Source organism: Melanotaenia boesemani, chromosome 3, assembly GCF_017639745.1.
Source record: "Melanotaenia boesemani isolate fMelBoe1 chromosome 3, fMelBoe1.pri, whole genome shotgun sequence".
NCBI classification, from domain to species: domain Eukaryota; kingdom Metazoa; phylum Chordata; class Actinopteri; order Atheriniformes; family Melanotaeniidae; genus Melanotaenia; species Melanotaenia boesemani.
In genome coordinates, this window is record NC_055684.1 from 22820382 (window position 1) to 22846710 (window position 26329).

Consider the following 26329-nt stretch of genomic DNA (forward strand, 5'->3'; position numbering starts at 1 on the left):
TCACTAGTGCAGCAAATGTTGGACCTGCGAAGACAGGTTTTATTGAAGGAATAGAGGAGTGTATTAAGTAATAGATCATTTTACTCATATTCAAAGTTTCTCTATCTCATCTATTTGCTATGTTAAACGCTAGAAGTGCAAGTGTTAAATGGTATAAAGTGAATAATCCAGATCCTGTAGCCATAAATGTGTTTTAATTGGCTTTGACTGGGAGGCAGAACTGCATTAGGAGCTGGTTTTAATCTTCTCTAATTTGGCTTGACATACACAAGACCTTGGATATACATGCTAAATTTATACGAAAGAAGCTGTAGGTGGGGTAACATAACTTTTTCTTTCCAGAAACACAAGTCTGCTATTCAAAATGCTGCCATGAGATGCCTTGTGACTAATAACAACACCTTTGAAACAAAAAGTGATTAGATGGATTTATTATTATTATTATTAGTAGTAGTAGTAGTAGTAGTAGTAGTAGTAGTAGTAGTAGTAAAGACAACCAAAATCTTTATCTCACTATATGGGGCTGATGTCCCCGGTCAGGTCAGAAGACGTAAACTAGCCTATTATCTCAGAGTCATGATTATTAGAGTCACGCCCTGCAGAATACGGTGTAACGCCATCTCTTCATCTTATTTAGTGACACATCTGTCCTCTAGGCAGTGGAGGTAAACTGGACCAGTAAGTTTTCGCCCATAGATCACTGGTGATAAGCCTTCAGCTAAACACATCAGCTTGTGTATATGCATTTAAAAACCTAGATTTTTTTCTCTATGTTTGGTATAAAATTAGTAAAGGTGAAAATACAAAAAGAAAAAAGAAAAAAAAATGTGGGTGTATGTGTGTGTTCAAACACAGACACATACACTTTCTTATTTTTGGCCTGTTATAATTACTGTATTTAAGCACATATAAGCAGTTCCGTGTTTTTCCTGTGCCACGAAGGAAAAATATCAAAAATCTGTGCTTTGACTTTAATTCCTCAGATGACAAAACAGTCACAGCAACAACGTGAGCTGAGGTGGAATCAGTATTCCTGTTTGTTTTTTTCATGAATTCAACATTTTCGATGAAAACGTTGGAGAAATGACGATTGTTAATTTATAAAAAAGACTTTGACAGTGCAGAAAAAAATGGGGCTTGCTTTTGTTGAGTTTAGCCAATGCAGTCTGCCTCGCAATTGTTCAGGACCACACAGAACGTGACCTTTAGTGAGCAGTACCCACAGCTGGAATGTGCACAAAGGTTCAGAGCTGGCAGAGAAACTAGCTGCGAGTTACTGCAATGCAAGTTTGGCTGAAATATTGATGCTGAATCCACTTTCTAAATATCCCAAAGCCTTGTTTTTAGTGTGAAACAGAGTTGAGACAAAATTACAAACAGAAAAATTGGTGTGCATTAGTGCATATTTTCCAATGAATTACTTAACTCTTTAATAGTAGTTTGGAGTAGAAAATTCTGACATTGCTAATAGCAACTTTAACAGAAAGCCCATTTAGTGTAATTACAGTAAGTTAAAGTTTCTTTGGAGGAAAAAAATAAATAAACAGTATTGGTGAGATTTGAGGTCTCAACTAAGATGTTAGGTAGATTTTTACAGGATGCTTCTTTACTCACCAGAATATTTAGGAGAATGGTAAACGAAAGCTTCTTTCTTAAAGAGACACAATGAGCATGGAAAATAGTGTAGAAGTAGAATTGCTTTGGCATCATACAATAGTTATGTTTAGTGAATGTGCATTTTCATTTTTACCTATTTTTTATGCATTTAAACCAGAGCCTGCTGGTTGTGTCTTTGTTTGAGCATTTATTCGAGTACCTTACAAAGTGGATCGACATTCTCCAATGTATCCACAATGGGATTACTCAATGGTTGTTCAGGCAGCATGCTATAAAAGCCATTAAGATTCAAGGCAGATTATGTAAACAGGATGCCAAGAGATCTTCTATTAACCTGCAGTGTCACATAGCAAACCTGTGCCTGGGACCAAAAGCAATAAGTAATCAGAGGCTTAGCAAACATGCAGAAGATTTATATAACTTTGTTTAGTATAATCCTTAAAAAATAGAAAAGGACAATCCTTCCTCATTTAGCAAATTATTTCTGTCAAAACATGTCACGCTACAAACAACCATGATATGGGCTAATTATTCCTATGTCACTATCAGTATTACCTTGTCTTTGATGTTTGTTTAAACAAGAGTAAATGCTAAAAAATTAAAGTAATTTAGCTCTCATGTATGAATGTAATTTCATTACGGCAAATATATTCTAGTATGAATGAATCGCCATTCTGCCAGTGTTGCAAGACCAAAGCTGACTGTCTTCCTTGATCACAAACACCTGAAAAACTGTCATAAATTGTTAGTCATCTGCGCCTTGTTAGTTCAGAATGAATTGCACCAGATGGACAACAGAGGCTTTTGAGATGAAAGCTTTGTTGAATAATAATCTGGTGCAAGGGCATTATGAGCAGCAAGTTGCTGCTGTTCACATTTTTCTTTCAAGTCTAACCTCCTGCAGCCACTGGCTGCCCGAATTAAAACAGGGTCAAATAATGATTTATAATAGGATTTTGAATGTTTGAAAACTTTTTCTCTTTGCAAAGCCCTTGAAAATAATGTAATTCTACAAATTTCAGCTGTCATCATCAATGTGTCACGTATGTATGTTTTGTAATCAATCCTGCACCTTAGCTGCATGCTCAACATCTTAATTAATATTTAGATAAGATAAGAAGTATGGCTGAGTCACTGAAAAATTAACTCTCCCAAACAGTAGAGTAAGACTTAAATGGTTAGTCTTTTTTTGGTTACAAAAGATTTAGATATAGAAAATCAAATTCATGGTCATAGTATCTCATTAAATTCAGCACTTACATGGACTAAACCATCATGATCACGTGGTAACAGATACATGAGACATAAACAGTGGTTTAATTATATTAAAATATATTGAGCTATAGGCAGGGGCAGGTCTAGAAACTTTATATGGGGGGGCTAGGCAGATCCCCATAACAGTGGTGGCACATGTAATGAAACATTAAAAAAAGATCTAGATTTTAGGAAATAACATAAAGGTACATAGTGTAAATATTACAACATTATAAATCCATCTTTTGTTTTTTTTTACGAGTGCTATGACAGACATATCTGTTTTTATCTGCAGTTAGCATCAAGTGTTTGTTTTTAAAACACTTGTAATTGTCCAAAAACACTTCATCCCTTCATTCCTCTGACTTTTTGGCCTTTGTTGTTTGTGGAATTGGGAACTTTTTGGCTGTCCTTCACTTTATGACTCATTGTCAATGACTCTGTGGGTTGTGACTAAAATTACGTTTAGCTAAGGGTAAGGGTGATACATTTAGTTGTGATGATTGAGCATAAGGGTCCTCAAAAACAAGTACAAGTTTGTGTGTGTTGATTGATGATTTACAGAACCAGTAACATTGGTCATTATATGGGTTTAGGGGGTATTGCTCAGGTAGTCTCATATAGGTGATCAATCACTGCAAAATACATAAAAAGACAAATGGCAGAGTAAACCCACAAACACTTGTCAAGCCAATAGAACAAAACCCAAATGATGGGAAACTAGCTGTGTCTTGTAGTTACACCTGTGATGACGATTTTAAATATTCCTCATAATGACTGCTGCAAACTTTGACTTGGCTTAAGTCTGCTTTTAATTTACTTCCAAAAAGACGATGTCATTCTGCTGGATTTATTGCTTTTGTTTCATAGCGTCTTTCAGATGTTGCAAGTCAAATCCAGTTCTGGTTTATTTGACTCTCATCTCAAATCTATCAGGAGCATACTATTCCTTCCTCATGTTTAAAGGAACTGAAGGGATTATTTTAACAGCTAAACGGAATAGGAAAAAGGATTGCAAAAGATGAATGTAATGACTGACTGTTTTTCCACCCTGTTAGGTGTCTGGTGAATGGACATCTATATGCCATAATTAATTTGTGCTACAATTTTATTGTTGTGCTTTATTCCTTACTGCATCAATTAACTACTCTCTCTGAGCAACTGTTTGTCTTTTTATTTGACCTGTTTATCATGATGTTTCTGTGCATTGATTTGAAAAGGTTAACAAGATACATCAAGACAAATTTGTTATGTTAACTTTACACACAATAGACCTATTTATAAAGCTGATTGTCCGATCTATTGTGTTTGGAGGGTTTTAATGCAGGACATTTCACACCTCGGCTGTCATTTTACCTCCAAGTCCAGCTCTATTTTACCACAGGTGTGCGCCTCTGATGCAGATTTAGACATTTCCTATTGTAAAATACAGCCACTGGATTAGTTAAATGCCTAGAGAATACCATTGAGTTGTATAAATTAATTTAATTCATATTGTAGTTATAAGTGGCCTGGATTGGCAAACTATTATTATTACACTGGTATCATACAGTGAAAGGTGGATTTTACCTCTAATGAACTTTGAAAAACATGCACTTTATCCAAATGAACTCCGTTTAGCACATTTAACAAACTTTTATCCTACAGCTTCTCTATGCAGCACCAAGAGAGTGGTCTGCTGGTGCACTGTTCCAGACCAAAAAACCTGCAATGGAAGAAAAGTGTTCTTAGAATTATGGGTAATTATTGTAGGAAGTAGGAAGGAAGAAATGGACATTAAAAAATAAGAAACCTACATTTGTGGGACTGTGAGACAATGAAGTTAAGCTAGTCTCATTTGTTTGCTTGTTAGATGCCAAACAAAGTTTGTAATGCATGATGTAGAATTTTATTGTGGTGGTGCAGTTGAGCAGTACAGATGCTGCATTCACTTTACTTTTATAACATTGTCCATGTCCTTGGCTGGCAAATTGAATATCTAATCTAGAAGGGCAACCCATCAAGAGAGCAGCTGAAGTCAGGGTAATGAGAGGGTTGGGTTTTTATACACTGGTGGAGACATAGCCCAGCAGGAGTGTTTGCGAGGTTATGCTACACTCTCCAGAGCCTCAGGCGGTGGCAGATCATTTTTCTCCATCAGACTGATCCAATCAAGCCAACAGCAATTATCTGGAAACAAGATAAACAGCAAAGTGAAAAAAAATGTTCTGAACAAGACCTTTGATTAACAGTACGTTTGTATTTCACCCAGCTGGTGATCAAGCCTGCAATGAGGGGATGGCTACAGAACGGAGAGGTCACACAAGAGTAATCACAACTAACGTTTCACTTTTCATTGAGTGTTTTGCTGCCCTCTCCTTTGTAATTGTTCTCTTTGTTAAGAAATAAGCTACAGCAAAGAGCAAAGATTAGAATATTCCTGACATTACAGTTCTGGAGATATTTGACGCATCACGGTGTGAATGAAGTGTCAAGCATTATTAATACAGAAGAGTGGAGAGACAGCCAGTAGAATGTCATCTGTCATCAACTGAAAGACAGCTAGCAGAACAAAGTGTGAAATCATTTGTTCAATTGTGTGGCAGCCAAGAGAAGGAAAATAACAACAAGCCCTATGGTCAAATCTCTATTGCTTCATTATAAGCCTTCATTTTTCCAATTCACCTCTTCTTGCAGTACACAGCAGTTTTCCTGCCATCTCATCTTTTTACTCAAAGGAAATATTTGTATGGGGTTCAGTTAGGCATAAGAAGAACACACTATTCTTTTACTGTGAACATGAACAATTTCTCTAAAAATGATCATAATAAATGCAAGCTATTTACCCCATTATTTGATGGTGGGGGCAGAATTGTAGCGTTTGGAGTTGAAGCATGACGTGTATTCCATATTCTGTACTGAAACAGTTGGTCCTGCGTGAACAATTTGTTTTATCAAGATAACATTATCATTATCTCACTGAGTTAGCTTCAAACTTTTGACTGCTGTCAAAAGTTGGTCTAAATGGTCTAAAAAAAACATCAAGTACTGTATATATAGTAGAGTGTCATCTGCAAAGACTAACCTGTGCAGCAGTGTCACTGCTGTTAGTGATCTGATTCTTAGAAGGCTTGAAAGTAATACATCTATTAGTGTTGTTTGCTGTTATACTTGTTTGTTGTTAATATTTGTTACTAGACTAGTATGTAAGCCAAAGTTCATTGACCTAGTTCAAGCACCTAACAGCCGTAGGGCTTTGATACCCAAATAAGGGATTATTTTTCTTAGTTAGACGACTTTAAAGATGGAGTTCAAGGTATGGATGTTCTCAAGTTCTCTATACACAGAGACAGGGTATCAAAGAACTGTGTGCAGATGACCATTGTACTTCAGTTGTTTTAACCCTTTAAAAAAGCTTGTAACTAAACCTTCTTCATGCTGTCTTGTTGACACTCAGCAGTATCTCTAGTTCAGATTTCCACCACAGGAGCTAAAAACAAACACCATATAAATTAAACCTCACTTCAAAACAGAATTGGTGAGAGGTGGCTGTACAATCATCTACAAAAATGAAAGAATATGTTCAGTATTCGGAGGGAATCACTTCCTATATATTATATTATATTATATTATATTATATTATATTATATTATATTATATTATATTATATTATATTATATTATATTATATTGATCCTGGCCAGTAAAAGGGCAATCAAGTTCCAAATTTATGCAACATAAGGGGTTCCACTCAATTCCAGTAGTCTCATACTGAGCTAGATTTCATGCATGTCTCATCTTGTAAGTGTATTAGTAGTCAGATTTAACATATGTCAGCTCATAAAGTGTTAACACTGTTGTTAAAACTTGTGGTTTGTACTTGGACATTTGTACTGATGATAATGTTACAATCATGCTCCTGGTGTTGTCAAATTAAGGCACAACTGGTTTTTAGTTGTAATTCTAAACTGTGTACGAGTCAACTCTATAAAAAACAAAACAAAGGGTAAAAAGGTGGATCCTATTTGGAAATAGGATTTGAGCAACCTCATATTTTTCTCTCTCACATGTACATACTTTGATCCAGACAGATGGCTGGGTTTGTTATAATCCTTCTACTCTTCAGTCCATGGGGGTACTAAACACGAGGTGTGTAAGTCTGGCAGGTATAGGGCTTATAGAGTTTTTGGCCTAAACAAAAAATATATATAATATTTGTTAAAAAGTCAGGAAAAATATAAAGGTAGAATGCACCAATGTCCTCCCATGTATGGGCAGAGAGTGGTTCTTAAGAAGCTTAGCACTCAACATTACCTTGGTTTTTCTCTGTTGAGACAAGAGCCTCATTATGTCGAGAACACAGTAGAAAAAAAGTCAGAGGATCCAAAAGAAAAAGAGAAAGGCACAGAAATGAAGTTTCCTTTTTGTCTGACAAGTGTAAGTTTTTTACTAAATGCTAAAGGATTAACAGTACTATTGTGGGCTCGATTTGGGTTTCGTTTGGCCAAGCACCTGTTACAGTCGGAGTTACCTATGCAGAATGGACTCCTCTGTTTTGTCTTCACTGTTCCTGTTGTGTTTCAGGCAAACATCTTTGCCCATTGCTTCAAATCAACCTACTTAACCCAGATGTCAGTAGCTTCTCCTGGAGACATTTTCAGTGTCTTTTCTCAGCAGCTTACAAACTCATCGCAGCAGTCTGTTTTTAAATCAATTTGTTCCACTGCACAGCAACATGACCCACAGCCTCCTCCAGAGAGGCAACCTTGGCCTCCTCCCCAGCTCTAGACCCCCACTGGCAAACCTTACTTATACTCAGTCTGAGTGACATATACAGATAGTTATGGTCAAATAATCTGAGGCCTGGAGGTAGACAGAGAACAACAGACATGAAAATAGGGGACAATATTAGGAAAATCACACATATTTATTTATTCATAAAAGCAGTATACTAAATTAATCTGATACAGTCTGAACAATCTAGAGACTGCCTACGTGTCCAATTTGAATAAGTATGCAGATCTTTTGTAATGACTCTTGATTTAGCTGTGATCCACCCTTCTTCGTTGTCATCTTTGAAATGCTTCTGTGGCTTGATTGGACTCCATCTTTGTCTAAGTGAATTAATTAGACTTACAGCAAAGACATATCTAAGATCTTTCAGAAGATAGTGCATGTTGGACTATAAAGCAAGAGAGGTCAAGGTCAGAGTTACATTATCTCTGTGGGGATAATAGAAAGACAGTAAATAAGTAGTCTGTTAGATGCAATAAATAAAAAAGGGCAGACCCATATAGTCTTAGAAGGTATTATTTAGGAAACGAACAGCAAAAATATCTCTGAGCCCATTGGTCCTAAATATAGGCAAACTGTGTCTTTGGTCATAACTCATCAGACAGAGGTTGGTTTAGATCAGCCAGAATCAACTGAGCCTTCTTTAAGATCCTTCTTTGAAAATAAGGGAGTTAAGTTGTTGTGGGTAAAGCCTTTAAAAAGAATTGTCCTTATACCTCCAAGACAAGACATTGTCCAGCGATGGATTTTAATGAAAGAATGAAAGAATGGGAGAAATTGCATGTAATGAAGAAAAAGAATAGGTGAACCTTTTTAATGTGTCAAGTTTGAGATATTTCCTATAAAATAGAAAAAGGGGGAAAAAAACATAAAGCTGCCATTAGTGCTAAAGGTTCTTTAACCAATTATTAATGTCAGAGTTTGAAAACTGCTAACGTGACTGTCATAAAGGTTGTGTAAGATGTGAGCCTGTAGTTATTGAGTCATTTTAGTTTTAGTGAAACCTTTCCTGAAATTTATTATTTTGCCTGCACCCTAAAGAGCGTAGTGTCCCACAACTGTGATTTAAATTAGAATCTTGCTTTCAGACAAAAGCCATGGCAGGATGGGGGGAAGTTCTTGTAAGACCTGCTGGGATACCTCAACCTCAGTTGTTTGGAAAATGTGGAGCATGTAATTATGTTGCCATTAAAGCTGCCATGTTTTATGCAAATGTTTTAAAGCTTGGATACATAAAATCTGTATATTTATCTTTACTGACTGCAAACAGAAAAAAAAATGTGGTAATCAAGTTCGTTCATATAAAAGGATGTGAGAAGATTATTTGTATATTCCAGCACCAGTAGTTTTAATGCTGTGATCATGATGGAGATTCATTCCTGTCCCCTGGTCCATGTGGACCACTGTGGTGGTTTTATCAGCTATTATGCATATCACGTGCAACAAGGCTGTCTGTCTGGACCTGAAATTAGGGGGTGCCTTCTCTGTTACTGCCGCTGCTTTCATTGTTCATCATTTTACCTTTTTGATGAACAGAAGCAGCATGAATTACTGCTATCTACATTAGCAGAAGCAGAGCCCACAGGGTCAAGGTCTATTCCTCTGCCTTTTAATGTACTGTTTTTTTTTTTTACCGCAACTGAAGCACAAAGAGTTTTCAGGCTTTTTCACTATATATATTTTTTTTCATACACTGAAAAGCATAACAACTAGCTGATGGAAAGTTATCAGTTTGCAGAAAATATTGCAAAAACTTGGTACGGAGGCATAGCTGGTGCATCTAAAGCCCTGTATATGTCAATACTTCAAGTCTTCTCATCCGTCTCATCTCTAGGTACGGAGACATGGTACCAAAGACGATTGCTGGAAAGATCTTTGGCTCCATATGCTCCTTGAGTGGTGTGCTGGTGATCGCTCTGCCCGTCCCTGTTATCGTCTCCAACTTCAGCCGCATCTACCACCAGAACCAGAGAGCTGATAAACGCCGTGCTCAGAAGGTGAAACTATATCTTTCACACCTGATTCAACAGAGAGAATCAAGGTGTCTGCTCATACACAAGTATAATACTGTATAGCTTTAACAGGAGTGTGTGCTCTTCATTCTCAAAAGGCCATAATGGCACAGAATAATGAAATATTATCAAGTTAATGAGAATGAATGGGGTGACATTTTGCATAAAAAGGCTTGGTGGGTGGACAGTTATGCCTAAAAAATCCTCTGAAGGTCTTTTTTATATTCAAATCATTAAAATGACTTTTGGGTTAAAAGATGTTAATGATAGGTGAGTTTTCTTCATGGAAAGTACAGAGGATGACTAAAACAAGCCTTTAAAAAAGTGTCAGTAAAAAGAGATGACCTCAATTAGGAATTCTGTAAATTGTCCTTCAACCTGCTTCATTTATTTATTTTTTTTCAAAGATTCTTTTTGTTCTACTACACACACAGGAAATTTGTTGGTGCTTGTATAGACATTAATTTAACATCCTTTTCCACACACAGTCCTTATCTTTCTCTTTTTCACACTCACAGACAGACACACACTTCAGTTCCAAGTACCAAATGTTAGCCAGCCACTCGCCACAGTCCCCCTGCAGGCTTGACCTTTCACAGGGCTAGATAAGAGTGCTATTAACTTAGAGAGCAGCCGCTGATAGCTAATTGAGGAGAGAGAAGTCTGATTTGAATCCACAGAGGTGGGTGGTTTTCTAATGAATATCCTGATCTGAATCCATTGAAATATAATGGAAGTTCCCATAGAGCTGCATGTGGTCCAGTGTGGCTCCCAGTAGGTTCAGATCAGAGTGAAATATGTTTGACCACAGAGAAATGAAGCGGAAAAAAGAGTAGTAATAAAGTAAAGCACTGATTTTGTCTACTGAGCAGTTTAGATTTATTGTATTAAACTTTTTTGTTGCTGGAGCAAATGGCCTGTCACTTAACACAAACTAATGGGACAACAATCTATGTGTGGGGCCACCAGGTCATGATATATGCCCATTTACTGCTGCAAAAAATAGTTCTAACTACCAGTAGAAATGGGAGTGAACATGTGGAGGAAAAAGGGGGGCTTGAGAGTGAGACCAAGAATGAACTCGTACTGCCCTCCAAATATGCTGGGGCAGCTATTTGTTTACTAAATTATTCAATTTTTTATTTATTTATTTTTTTTTATTATTTTTTTTTTTAACTGTCAAGGTGCTTACCTGACATCTATTCATGTCTTTCGTGAGAGGCCCACACATACTTACTCTACATCAACCCTTTCCCAGATACACTGAAACAGTGTGTATGGAAGTGAGGCTCGCTGAGTTACACTATTTTGTAACCTTTCTTTTTTTCAATTGTAAACGTTTAAATAATCTGTGTATACTTAAGTGATAAAACAATGTTGAGTTTTCCATTAATTTTCAATAAAGTAAATATTAATAAAACCATCTGCCAAATACATAAAAAGTTAATGAGTAAAGACTCAATTAGAAATAACAATGTTCTTTAACTATTCTATAGCATAATTCAGTAAAGCAATCTATAGAGTGATTACTCTAAGGTTAAACCTTTTTTCCTTATATAGTTAGTGATGATTGGCAATTGCAAATTTGAGTAAAACTGTGGCTGCATTATTACATTAAGCATTTTAAAGCTGGGTATGTTACTCAGTGTGAACAAGGTCTCAGGAAGCTACTCATTATCTAAAACAAAACATCACAAGACACAAAAAAAGTCATTTACTGTTCAGTGAAATCATTTTGTTAAGTCATTTATGACTAAAAAAACATCTCACACGCCATTAGTGTTTATAAAACTTGTTTTAGATGACAATAAATTAGAAAAAGAAAAACATGCCATTGAATTAACAGTTTTAAGAATTAGTTTTTTGTAAAACACAATTAAAAGAATGAAAAGAATGAAAGAATAAAATAATTTATATTTTTATTTTATTTTATTATTGACAGTAGTAGTAGTAGTAGTAGTAGTACAATAAAGCTGTGCTTCTCAGAGATCTTTTTAATCACAGATGCACAGAAATGACTCTTTCATGATAATCAGGTGTATTAAAGCCGCTGACAGATGAGTTGAGTAACACATCTCATCTTGTTGCAAAATTGATGGATCTTGTTGTCATCTGAGAAAACTGGCATGCTGGTTTTCACATGGGAGTCACTTTGACCCAACCTTCCTAAATAATTTTGCAGACCAGTAACACACACTCATATAACAACAGCATTTCCCTGCTGGAGGAGCCTCTCTCAACAGGACAGCAGGGGGCCCTGCAACAACACCTTGGAGCAGCTGAAAGAGCACAGAGTCAGAGACGTTCACCTGCTTTCTGGGCTCTGCAGATACCAATTTGATAGCGTCTGTGGGAAGCAGCCCAATCCATAAAAATCCCACCCCACAGCCTGCAGGGCCCAAATGATTTATTGCTAACATTGTGATACCAAACACTTCAGGGCACCTTCACACGGTTTTTGTCCACAGCCTGCCAGGTCAGAGTTCACTGGCATGAGGAGGACCGATCACTAGGCTGTCAGACGTGTTATAGCTAATTGGTCTGTGTTTTCTGTGCTATGCTATTAGTTCCAAAAGAAAACAAAAAGATGGAAAATGAGTAAATTGATCTGTCTTATATTAACCCTATTTATCTGTTTTACTACGCGCTATTATTGCATCTCCCTTCGTCTCCCTGTGCTCTCTAGATCCCATTTGTCTTCATTCTTCTTTAACTACAGCCTGCTCCAGGCTGACATTACTATTATGTAGTAATATGGAGATTTGACTTTACAAAAAAGATCTATTTATGTGCCCATTGTTGCTTCTGAGTCAGAACAAAAAAAGTAGAGAATCCAAACCTGATTTAATGATAGTCACTGCCTACAATACTAACTACTACAGAGTGGGCCATAGTGTAAGTTAAATTTTCTCTTTTTCAGGTTCAGTAACTCATAGCAACAAATTATAATACTTATATTCCTAATTCATTACAAAGTTAAAAATCAAACTTTAAGAGGATAAGTTTAATTTTTTTGCATGCTCAAATCAGCAGTGCAACAGCCAGAGTACTCGTGAGTGATGAAGTACTAAATGGACTAAGGTGACACTGCTAATGGGACAGTAAAGTCAAGTGGAGCCACACCGTGACATAAAACGTTTTTGAAAAAAAAATAAAGACACAGGAGACATTAGAGTAAAACAGGAATACGAGGCTAAGAAAGGGAAGAGAGAAGTAGATCGAAGCAAAGGAAAAGAGGACAACAAATGTAGAGAAAGTCCAGGAAGAAAGCATGATCGTAAGAGAGGGGAAAAAAGAAGAGGAAAGGTCCAGTCATTGCAGTAGTTTCAGGGCTCATTTGTCAGAGGTGAACATTTTGAATCCTTTTCCTGCTTTAGTCCAGTTGTCTGTCTGTTGGACTGTGGGAGCTTACTGGCTTGATTTTGTTCAGTCAACCAAGACCACAGATGAAGTCAAATAGCCAGAATCCATCATTATAGCGAGCTGAAAAGGCTTAGACTGTACAGACTGTGGAGTAATGTACCAAAAAGAACTTCTTCAGCCATGAAATATGTGCTCCTCGCCCTTTTAGGAGTTTTGAGATGAAGTGGATGACATGTATCTCATGGTTTTAATCTTAAAACTGCCTTGTTTTATATTACCAGGATCAGTTGAAGAAAAGCGTATATGAGCTATCAGCCAGTATTTTTTAAAGGAAATCAACTATTTAGACTTTAAAACACCTAGTGTATTTTTATTTATTTTAACATCCTTTATTTAAACAGGCTTATCTCATCTTCAAGACCTGTTAGATGATTTTTTTAATCAAATCATGACAAAAACACATCAAATCAAACCTAACTGAACTTAAACAGATTCTAAAGGATTAATATTAAGAAGAAAAAGAAGCAAAAGAAGAATAAAATAGTTTACTTTTTTAACATATAACTTGTTGTTTTCATTAGTAACACATTACAGGAGTAGAGCTGAGCTCAGACAGCAGCAACCTGATCCAGAAACAGCTGTAAAATGTATCTAAAGATAGTTCTGTAATATGATTTTTTTGTTAGAAGACAAAGTCAAATTCTGCTTTAACAAAGATCTGACACAATGATGGATGGAAATGTGTCAGTTAATCAGCAGCTCTACACAACTGTGCTGCAGCAATGTACTGTTGCTAGTAGCAACCACTACTGTTGCTCCAACAGATGCTAGTTAGAAAATGAAAACGTTGCCTTATCAAAGAGCAAACCATTTATTCGTTCTCATAAAATTTCGTCCATATGAGCTCAAAGTGTGGCATGCAGTAGACTGATCCTGCACGCCACAGACCACCACTGTTTCTGAAAAGCATCAGTGAGCCACACTGATCTGAATAACACATGGTTTCATCATGGTGACCAGTGTCACTGCAGTTTATTTTGAGTCATGTGATTCCCAGGCTAAAACATAGTTAAAATAAAGTCAGTACATTCTTGAAATGTTTGCATGAAAGTGCTATTACCCAGCAGGTTTATGAAATCATCTATTAACATTAATAATTGTATAACTGATTGATTTTCTCTTTTAATAACACAGTTTGTATTTTTTTAATTATTGTTCTGCAAGATCAATAGTTTACATGGACCCATTTTAACACCACAGTAAGACCAAACTGATCTGATATGTCTCAGTCAGAATACATCTTTTTGGTAATTAAAATGAATGAGAGTGGTAAGGCAAAGCTTTTGAATATATGAATAACAGGTAAGATTTACTGTACAACCATGATCCATATATTTTTTCTGTCTGGTTGGATTGGGATGCTACACTGCCAGTCCAAAATAAAACTCACCACCTGGATTTAAATAATCCAATAGGTAAGAGACTTCTATTGGATACTCACTACATGGATGATTATCCTTCAGCTGGCAATAGCTTATTTAACCCTAACTGATGCAATGAGTAGCCTCTCATTTCTTAAACAACCATGTCAGACAACATATCCTTTGGTTGTGGAAAAGATGTTAATCTGTTTCAAGAGTCAAATCATTGGCATGCTTCAAGCAAAGAAAACGTCTAATGAGATTTCAGAAACTACAAAAATATCCAATGCATTATTAAAAACCAGAGGGAAAGTTGGGAAACATAATCATTGAGGAAGAAATGTGGTCAGAGAAAAATCTAGATCATGATCGGCAATCACTTAAACATTTGGAATCTAAGCGTAAAAAAACAACAGCAGAACTCAAACGCTATGTTTAATGAAAGTAAGAACACTTCCACATGCACAACGTGAAGGGAACCCAATGGACTGGGACTAAACAGCTGTGTTGCTTTAAGAAAACCATTTTTCGTTGAGGTTAATTGGAAAAAGGGCTTCACTTTGCTAGGGGTTGCTGCCATTAGTCAGGTTTGGTTTATGTTGTGGAGAAGATTTTGTGCAGCAGTCAGACTGTCCCATCATCACTACAAGATCTTGACGAAAAATAATGCAACTCTGGACAAAGATAAGTGTTGTAACATTGCAGACGCTTATTTAAGCGACGCCACAGCGAGTGTGTGCTGTAATTGAAGAGGTTATCCAATGAAATATTACTTTTACTGGATGGGCAGAAACAACTGTTTCAAGGGAAATTCTGTCTGCATATGCCTGAAGCCTGTAGGGGTAAGCTTATATAATGAGTTTCCAAGGGGTGGAAATATAACAGCAGCAAAGTTAAACTCTTTTGTGGCAGATCCTTTTTTTTCTCCTGGAGACCTTGGAGGAGATAAGAATTGACCTAGAAATCTTATGACTGTGCTCAATTCCTGATCAGTAAATCCAGTTTGATCCACAGTTCACGGTTTCCACCTGGAAGGGGTGCGGGGTGGACAGCATCATGATCCTTGTGTGATGTTGAGTGTGCAAATAAATCTAAAAACTGCTTGCAGTGCTTAACATATTTCCATCATGCCCCTCTCCTTTTAACTAGATGAAAAAATTCTATTGATAAATTTGGGAAAAGAGAGGTAAAAGACAGTATTTTCTTAATCTTTTTGTACATTTTTCACAGATTAATGGTGGACCCAGCTTTTACAAAATAATAATTTCATTCTAATTAAATTTAGTGAGGCATATAAATACTTGCAGGTGTTAAGGCCTATACATAGCAAATGTACTAGAAAATATGTTCTTTTTGAAACCGAGCTGCTTTCACACAAGACCCTCACATAGTTTTTCATTCATGTTTTTTTTTTTTTTCTTTTTTTTTAGCATGAATTTGAGGAGTATTGAGATTGAAAACTGATTCCAATCTTCAATTGTGTGAGACTGTTTACTCCAAGGATAATATTGAGCCTTTCATGACAATGAACCATTTAGGAACTTGGCTTTAAAAAATATTTGACCTAGTGCTTCAGACTGACACTGTGTTTTTTTCATTAGTTTAGGATAAAACTTTCCTGGGTAACTATTTGAGCTCAGCAAACCTTCAGAAAAAGGTGGGATGCTCAGCATCAATGCAAGTCATTATCAAGTGCTTTTGCTCAATAAAAAGAATATTTAAAAAAAAATAAAACTGCAGTTACATCTCCAAATTCATTTACTTACTAACTGAAGAAGCAACAAAGAAGGAGTAAATGGTTCTCTGTTTCACATAATGTACACGTACATTCAGAGCTGCTATTACAAAATCTCAGCTTTCAGCATTCCTCACACCTTCAGGGGTATCTAGAGTCTTACTGACAATCTCTGAAGCATCCAAAGTAATTCCATTACTTTTGATTCATGTCTGGGAAAGCAGATATTGCTCCGTCTGTCTCCTGTTTCCGAAATGCATTTACGGGGGAAGGAGAGAGCAACAGGACAAGGTTAAAGAAATCGCTCACCTTATATATCCACAAATCGTTGGAGCAACGGTATACAGTCGTCCTAATATCCGCTTCACTTTAACAAATGCCCAATGCAATTTCTCACTCATTTCCTGCCTGTCTCCTTTACTTTGTTCTATTATCACATCTATAGTATAAAGGAGACTTATTTTTTGGCCCCAAAGATTGAAGTTGTATTCGTGTGTATTTAAATACAAGTTCATTCCTTCCTTCGTTCTTCTAGGAAGAAAAGAAAATGTTGGAAAAGCATTTAACTTATTTTGTATTCAGCAAGCAAGTACAGTTTCCTAAATCCTCAGCTTTTCTCAGGCAGAAAATAAAGGAAATAAAGGTGTAAACAAACAATTTGTGATGTATTTCAGCCACTGTTTAGATCAGCATATGGACTTTCCTTTATATTTTGTCCATAGTTCGCATCAACAAACACCAAATGGTATTTTTAAAGGGTAGAAATAGTCAACCAAATGCAATTTTTTTTATTTTTGTGTCAAGTACATTTTTGTGAATAGTGTGGTTCCAAATTTGTGTCAACAATTTAGGAATATTTGTCTCCTATATAGCAATATCTACAAATAGAAACCAAATATAGAAATTCTATGCACACAAGCTTCTTAACTACTGCTGTTGTGTACAGATGTGTACATGCATCCATGGATTCAAAATGAAATTGTGGGGCTCCCACATAATTGTGAGTGCTTCTTGGTCATAATCCAGGCAAGCTATGGAACCATTTTCATCATGCATACTGAAAGACAGAAATTTCTAAATGTGGAGGTAAACGCAGAACAAGAGTAGCCGTGTAGATTTCCAGAGATTTGGTGATGGCAGACTTTCACCAAAAAATTAGGCATTAGTCATACTCTGTGACTTCCCACCCGCCCTGTCTCATGCCACGGCCTCTTCTTCCCACTTCCAGAAAGCCAGGCTGGCCAGGATAAGAATAGCCAAGTCTGGCAGCGCTAACGCCTTCCTCCAGAGCAAACGCAACGGACTACTCAGCGAACTGCTGGAGCTGACGGTGAGAAAAACCCCTGACACACCTCTAAGACAAACCATCAGCAAAGTAGGCATAATAATTTGTGTGAAGTCATTTCAGATGTGTTCATTAAAAGTAGCAATTGGAGCAGATTGAATTTCCATTTTAAACTTTAATATAGTATCTTATTAAACACAAGCTCCTAATTATTTTAGTCACTGCTACAACTTTACATCTGAGGTACAAAAGGACACTCAAGCAAAATGGCAGCAATTATTGCCACAATTAACCAAAGGACCATTTAAAAGTACTTTACAGGCTCTTGAAGAGCAGCAGAAGTTGGACTCATTACACTCCTGTTGTTTCACATTGCAGTTGTGATAGCAGAGGAGTTATGCATATAATCCTCTGTTTGGGTGAATCACTGTAATCACATAAAGTTCTTTTCTCCATTGTCTTTCTGAGTTTTAATCCATGTGTGTGAAACAGGAAAGCTAAAACAACAGAGGTTGTTTTTGCTTGCTTGTTGAGGAGCGCTTGGTGATAAACGGTAAGAGCATTAAAAAAAAAGGTTTTGTTGGTCTAAGCTAATCATCTGCTGGCTCTAAATCCATACGTAAATCAGACAGAACTGTGCCGATCTTTTACCATGTCTCTCTTCAGGTTGAAGAAAACTAGTAGTTTTCAAAATGTCAAACTTTATTAGAATTCTACATTTTTCAAAGCTAATGTACGTTCATCTGCAAACATTAACCATTTTTTTTTTTCCCAAGCATCCACCACGGTTCTGTCCTTTTACACGTCCCTTACAAAAAATAAATAAATGTTCCCACCATGGAATGTGTTAGGTAATGCATGAGCAAATTGCCCGTATCCTTCTCATCCAGTCCATCACTCTAGCTTTCAATGACATACTCCGCTCCTTGCAGATGGCTAACAAAATCCATTTGGATCTAATCGAGTCCAGTGTGAGAACTCATGGGCGTCTGGAAGTGGTTAAAATTATCATATAAATGCCATCTGTGAGTGCTGAGAGATCCCTGTCCCTCTGTGTGTCAGTGATGATGCTGCCAGAGTCCTGGTCCATCAAATTACAATGGTGTCACCACTGACAGTCAGTCTGTGGGGCTTCTGGTGTCCGGGGTGAAAGTGAGTGGGCATCTATAACATAATGACTGGTTCTGTCACAGCTTATAGTCAGATTAGAAGTTCACCACTGGCTTGTTTGCTTTTAGGATTTTTATTCCGTGATAACTATTACTCATACAAATCAGACACTCATTGTCACAGAAGGGGATTTATTGATTATGCTATCAAGCTTGGTGACAAGGCCAATAAAAGGCCATAACAGCCTCATCCCTTTGAATGGTCATAACAAATTGGTTTTCACAGAGAGAAACAGGAAGCCTCTGTTCCTCCATGTTTTATTTGCCCATTTGCAGATAGCTGATTTATCTATTTGTTTAAACTGTTGTTAATGGGACTGGCTAAAGCCTCCATAAGACAAGCTCTCATTTTTATTGATCTGATGACAGCCGAACATGTTGGTGTCGTGTGTCAGTGAGAGACCTGGTGCTGTTCATTGGCAGCTGTTGCTGTCTAACACATTTTGTTTGTTTACATACAAATTTTGGGTTGGTTTTACACACATAGAGCAACTCTAACAGTGTGTTGTTTCAACTAGCCAGTTTTACCTAGTAAATGGTCACTATTTGTGGAGGGTTATAGTTTCAGGATGTTGCTCAAGGATGTGTCAGCACATTGTGAAAATAGAGCCTGAAGGTTCTGAATAATGGTCGATCTGCACTGTTAAATGAGGCATGACCACCAACAGATCTCTCTTTTTCTACTGTGTTTATTCTGATCCAACCTTCATTTCTATGTATTTCTAAGCTGACATAAAGTAAAAATCTCAGATTATACTGGAGGGTGTGTGATACCAGAGACGGTTTGTCATTTTTAGTTAAATAGATCCAGAGCATCACCTGTGAAGAGTCACACAATACAGATTTGTGACAGGTTACATAAATCTGACAATGTGTCCTGACAGAAATAACAGTGCTGTCCAAACTGCCCCACAGGTTTTTCTTTTTTTTTTTTTTAACTATTAGTAGATGTGACACCAAGTCATGTCTTTCCCACCTCTACAAACACACAAAAAACACACACACACACACACACAGTGGACAACAAAGATGCTGCAGCAAACACTGTGAAACTGAAGAATATTTATTTATGTATTTATTAGAAATAAATGCAGATTATTAATTTGCTGCCAGAAACAGGGGTCATGTTTATAGGTATGTTTGCATTGAGGTTATGTAAGTTAAATGTTTTCCCACTATTAATTTTTATGAAGCTTTAGATGCTAAACAGTTTTGAGACAGTTTTTCTTTATTTCTTTGGTGCATAAAGTTTTTGTTGCAATGTACTAAATGATATCAGTGGGTGGTAGACCTGGACTGTAGACAAGTCAGTCTTGTATCCAGACTCATTCATTACTAAGCTATGCTGTTGTTTTGTGTACCGTTGGTGGTTTGGTATTGTTTTGTTTCTTGATAAAAGACATAAATGGAATCTCAACATCTTATTCATTGCATTAGCATTAGTTATACCCTCAGCGATGTGCAAGTTACCACAATAAAGCCGGTTTTCTGAGCTGTATGCTTACAACAATCCAGAGTGCCTTTATTTCCTAAAGCCTGAAAATACAGCATCTATGTTTGTAAAAGAATTTAGACTTGCGATCCATCAGAAAAAATGACAGATTTGCACTCTGCATCAGTACATGTTCATCAGGGGTCATTGAAGCCCAAACATCTTTTGTAGTTGGTGCTTGCGGTCAGCCAGCTGTGTTCCCTGCATATACAGTACATTTCTCCCACTTTGTGGCTTGTTTAATGATATCAGATATTATTGTAGATTATAAAGTCCCCTAAATTGTTTTACTTGTCACTTTTTACACAATTATTTTTTCCTACACATCACATGTTTTTGCATTCCACATTTTAAGAAATGGTTGCTGTAATAAACTGGAGACCTTGGATCTAGGGTATTTTTCAACCAATAATGAAAATGCTAGCAAAGCATACCATACATACAAGATATGAACTTTGGTTCTTTATTTTTACAGAGGAAAGAAAGGTTTTAAACATTACTACTGCAGAGTAAACACACAAAAAAGACCAATGATCAACCAGTCAACACAAGTGCAGCTGTTCCTGTCTGCTAGCTGAAGTATGGCTCTCTTTTTAAGGGTAAAAACAGACCCCTTCCTACCCACCCACCCCAACCTGTCTAAAATTGTCAATATACTCTGTTAGCCCCAAAATATTTAGGTATTCTCCATCAGCATGTTTACAAAATTACTATGTTAGTCCAACCAAAATCCTAACCAGACTAGCCCAGATAACGAGGTTGAATAAATCTTGCATATAAACTCAGCTACTTGTAGATTAAAATGGACCAAGACTCAACACAGGACTGTCGAAGTTCCACCATTTTTCCTTCCTCTTGTAGAACTAAAAAGAAGTAAAAACATAAGTGTATCACCATTTCTTAACAAAACATTTACTCCTTTTATTTTTGTCCCAAGGAAATAAAAAAGAACCAAATACAAAGAAACCGTTCATCATTGCTTTTACATCAGAGAAAAAACTCGAGGCTTAAAGACATAGTGCAGTTAATTAATCAATATTTACGTGTGCAATTATGTCCCACAGTACAATGAGCAGAAGGTCTTGAACGTTTTCCCACACAGTTCACAGCAACACAGTCAGACATAGAATACTTTAGTAAATAACTTGTTGGGCCTCCTGCACGTGTAGCAGGACAAGGACAATGGTTCTGTTAAAGGGCCAGGTTGACATCTAACTGTAGCTCGACTTAACTGTGCATGTAACCATGCTGCATTTTGTGGTAGATGGAAAGATTAACATGATTGGGAAATATTAAAGATGGACAGAGGAAAGTTTGCTTGTCTTTTTTTACAGGAAAAAACCTGATGCTGTGGATTCCTTCTGGAGTCTTTTAAGAGGGGCAGATGCATACATAAAGACTATGTCAACAATAATTTTGTTCTCCAGCCAATATTAATGTGTTGTTCATGTTACTGAAATCTAAACATGAGTCCTTGAGTTTGGACCACCTCCACCCAAATCCTCAGAGTAAGAATGCATGCTGTGGAGAGAAAATTAATTTATTTTCACTTTTCATGTTAGTTGGCAGTTCTGATTACTTTGAGACTAAGCTTTATTGGAGGCTTAGCTTTGAAAACAAGTCCTTTTTGGAGAATTCCCAATAAGCGGTTCCACAAGTTTGTGTTTCTTTCTTTTTTTTTCTCTCATGCTTTGTTGTTTTCCTCTTTTAGATATCAATAGCTATTCAGCTGCCTGGAACATCAAATGACACCCAGTTTTACCTTCTTAGATCATTAAGGTAGACACTGGCAGTAACACAGATTCAGAATTTACTGCTTCGATAAACTGAAAATGGAAGTTAATTTGCTGCTTTCTTACAAAAATCAAAACCGCACAGAAACTCATTTATAAACCAACCCCTCACTGAGGGAGATATAACGTTGAGGGATTTGTTCAGAACCAGCAAAAATGTGGTCAATTACACAACTAATTGGGCAGCAAAGATCTGTAAGCAAACAGCAAAAGTTGTTGGCTACGTGCTCATGAAAATATGAGTGAAATCAACAAGCATGAACCAAGATTTCCTCTGGAAATGGACGACATGAAGCAGAACTCAAGCACTGACTTTTCATTACTCATGCCAAAGTTAATTTCCTAAGTCTTTGGTAAAGTCAAAGCACCATTTTAGGCTCTTAGTGCAGACTGATCTGTGTCCAGGGCTGTACCAGTAAGGTCTGAAATTATTTCTACCACCTGTTTGTGTGTGTGCATTTATGTGCTTTTGTATACATGTATGTTGTTACTCAGGGTACAGAGGAGGATGAACAGAAGCTGACAAAGTCTGCCTCTCTGTTAGAGAGCCAACACCACCACCTACTGCACTGCCTGGAGAAAACCACTGTGAGTACATAGATATTTCTGTCTTTCTACTTTAAATGCCCGTTGCAAATATCTATTTTCTTACACTCACCAGATTTTTATTTTTTAATAAACCATCACTGTTTAAGTTTGATGCATGTATTTACTGTTATAAATCCAAGTGATATATGATAGTAGCATTTCATAACTCTACCCAAAGGCAAGTAATCCATTTTTTGGTTCCTTTAATATAAGCTGGTTGGAAGCTTGGGCGTGACATTAACTTTCAGTTTAAGCATAGATCTAAAAACAGACTGGAGGAAGTTTTTCTGCTGTCAGATGTTGTCAGTGCTGTCTATCACTGTGACAGCACAATTTCCCCTTATGCTGAATTTATGATGGGAAATCAGTTTAAAGCAAAAGAGAGAGAAATTACTGGGGAAAAAAAATGCTACACATTGTTAGCATGTCACTTTAAGAGTTTTGATATGACATTGTGGGTCTGTTTTAGGAAAATAAAGGAGATAAAAGTGCTGCTCTATGTATAAAATTCTAGTCTCAACTTTAAACATAAAGTGAGTTGCTTATCTAGATAAAGAGGTAGTCATTTGCTACACATAGCCAAAGTTTTACATTTTAACTTGCTTCTGTCCCTGTGATCAATTGATGACCAGGGCAGGCTCACACCCTTTCCTTGCTCTAAACAGAAAATAAAGGGAGTTTAGAGAATAAATAAATAACTTGAAAAAAAGAATGTGATACACCATTATGTTCCAACTAAGAGTCTTTAACAGGGTATTTTGTGAGTGTTCCTTTGTAACTGTAGTCCTAATGAAACTTGACCACTTTGCCAGAGTAACTCACTTAATAAACATGTAGTGTACAAGGAGGGGCATCGCCAGTCATACAATAAAAAATAACTTTGGAAGTTTTAAAGTTTCTGTCATGAAGGCTGCCAGTTTACTGAAGTAGAAGTGTGTATTCAGGTCCCTTGACTGTTATCACATATTACTCTCTGTGTCTCTCCCTGTGCTTTTCTGTAACCATTCTCTTCTCTGTAGGCTCATGAGTTTGTGGATGAGCAGATGTTTGAGCAGAATTGCTTAGAAACAGCACTGCAGACCTATCCATCACGCAGCCCCTCTACAGCCAGCCATGACAGCCTTGAAGTTACCTGCTGTGGCCGGAGGGGAAAGAGGAACACTCCTCTGCCCAACGCCAGCCTGCCACCTGCGCATCCCATCCCAGCACACCAGGGCCCGCTGCAGGAACTCAGTGCCATCCACATACAGTGTGGTGACCCACTGTCACACACCACCAGGTGAAATTCAGCATCAACAGGGGCTGGCCATCTGATAGAAATCTGATAAATCTTCACAGAAAAGATGTTTTCTTGAATGTCGTTGGTGGCATTTCAGCATGAGATCTGCAGATCTCACAGAGCTTTATATACATTAATACTACTGTATACATACATGAATAAATGTTTTTGTCATTTTAGGTTCATACAGCTTTATTAAAGCATGTTAAAGTGGTAAAATGTGGCATACTGGGCATACATCATCATTTTTAAAACTTGAACAAGACTGCTGCCTGGAACAAATGTAGCTAAGATAATCTGTATTAATCTAATCCACATAACACAATATACTAGACTTTTAAGCCAGTCTTTGTTCAGTACATGCTGCTTCGGCGTCTTTTATTAAGATTTAAAGCTGTGGATTTTCTGTGCCATAAGAAACAGAAAGGAAATTCACTTATGTAATGAATGCATCACTTAAGTGATGCTGAAAAATGTCTTTCAGTGCAAGGACAGATCAAGGCTGGCAAAGTATCCAAAAGTTAAAAAAAAAAAAAAAAAAAAAAAAACAGGCACTAGAGGGCGCTTTACATAAACGATTAAAGGAGTAGTGAGATTTTAAAAAGTAGTTGTGTCAGATACACTCACTTTTTTCCAGTTTCCTGGTGATTAATAAAAATAATTCCATCTTGCATCTTCCTATAAATCTCTTAAGTGATTGACTGATAAAGTCTCTTTGATGAACATTTCTGTGGACCTTCTTACCCATAGTTGCTGCAGCTTTAATGTGTCCACAGCAGACAGGCATATGTCATATTTGGTGTCTCTGTCTCTCCTTTAAAAGCCGTTCGAACCTCAACCTGAGAACTGAAGACAGCAGCAGGATCAACAGCAAAAGTGGCCGCATCACCACAGCGATCATCAGTCTCCCAACACCTCCTGCTTTAACCCCCGACGGTGAAGGTCTCCACGGGCAGCTGCAGCGTAGGCCCCCACCACCTCCAGGTCATCCAGCAGCCCCAAGCATCCAGACCACAAAGAGCTCCGCTGGCACCAACATCGTCAAAGTTTCAGCTCTGTGACACTCATGCAGGTGGATCTAAGTCAGCTCAGCAGAAGGAAAGGAAGAAAGAGGAAGATGGGGAGGAGGGAGCAGGTACCAAAACATTAATAGACGCACTGTGTCCCCTTTCACAGGGTCAATGCCAAGACAGCTGTACTCCAGAATTATGGAGGTATAACCAGAGGACTCTTAGATTTATTAAACTGAGAATCAACACTTGTCATGCTGTGTTTGTACTGTAGATAAGGAGAGATTTGTTGCATTTCTAATAGTTTCTAACAGCAGTGCAGATGTTTTACAGCACACACTGTGGAAGAACAACAAAAGAAATTGTGCAGTAAGATAAAAATTGCCACAGTCTGACAACACATCGGAAGTTGACAGTAAATTCAATGTGAATTCACAGTAAAAAAGATATTTGTGAAATTTAAATATCGAAGAAAGATAAAGACATTAATTGTGTTTACTGGAATTTGTTTGGTCTTGTTTGTGTTATGTGTTGTCTTAAGTATTTTGAGGAACAAATATGAAGTTAAAAATAAAAAATAATTTTCTTTATGGCATCATTTGAAAAGTTACATTATCCAAAGTTGCTGATATCATTGCTGAAATGTGTGTTTAATGAGTTGGAGCCAGAAAAGAGTGATCCTGTCAAACCAAAATGTGTTTTAGTTGCCTCATTGTGGTTCCCAACCAGATTATGAAAAAGTAGAAAAAAAACCTGCGGTGACCACAACATTACATGGAGGAGGGGGTGTAATATTTTGATAAAAGCATGAAGTTGAATTTATTTTGTATGCTTTTTATTGTGCATCATGTACAACAGCTAAGAAGATCAGTGCTAATCATGCTTTTCACTTGCCTTCCTGTGGTGCTTTGACTCTATCCCATTTATGTTTATGTGGAGCTGTTTTTATCAAACATCCCTCACATTTTTGTTGTGTTATTTTGTGGAGCAGTTTTGACAAAGTAATACATATTTAAAGGGGAAATGTAATATTGTTAGTCATGATTCACGGTTTATGCTTTTGTTTCATGTGTTTGGTTTTTGTTATATTCATGGTTTATGTTCTTAGTTTCTTGTGTTTGGGGTTATGTTAGTCTGTGTTTTAGCTTTGTTTCCTGCTCATTAGTTCACCTGGTATGATTTGTTCATTCACCTCACCTGTGCCTCGTTAATCCTTCAGTGTATTTAGACCATAGGTTTCAGCATCACCCTTGCCAGTCCATTGTTTGTTACCTCTGTTGCTGTTAGATGTGTTCATGTCACGTTTAGTTCATAGTCTTTTGTTTTGTAAGTTAGTAGTCTATTAAAACCTTTTACCTGCTCTGGTCTGCCTCTCGTCTCTTAAACCTGCTTTTGGGTCCTCACGTCTGCGGCTTCTCGACAATTGTTAGTTAAAAGAAGCTTATAGCATTCAAAATTATCTTAAATTATCAACATTATGAAAAGAAATACCAACTGCAATGTTGTTAAAGTCTCTTATATATAGCATTGTAGATATTA

The 26329-nt window shown here is 37.0% G+C and overlaps 1 protein-coding gene across 4 annotated transcripts in view; it reads left to right on the top strand.

Annotated features, from left to right (window-relative positions):
* LOC121635136 (potassium voltage-gated channel subfamily D member 3-like) overlaps positions 1-26105 on the top strand; it is a 91150-nt gene extending 65045 nt beyond the window's left edge. For all 4 annotated transcript variants that reach the window (XM_041978214.1, XM_041978236.1, XM_041978227.1 and 1 more), the window contains 5 exons: positions 9478-9640; positions 17403-17504; positions 22409-22501; positions 23521-23780; positions 24604-26105. In XM_041978214.1, the coding sequence (XP_041834148.1) occupies positions 9478-9640; positions 17403-17504; positions 22409-22501; positions 23521-23780; positions 24604-24841 (856 nt within the window). In that variant the 3' untranslated portion in view covers positions 24842-26105. The remainder of the gene's footprint in view (positions 1-9477; positions 9641-17402; positions 17505-22408; positions 22502-23520; positions 23781-24603) is intronic.
* Positions 26106-26329: the final 224 nt, after the last annotated feature.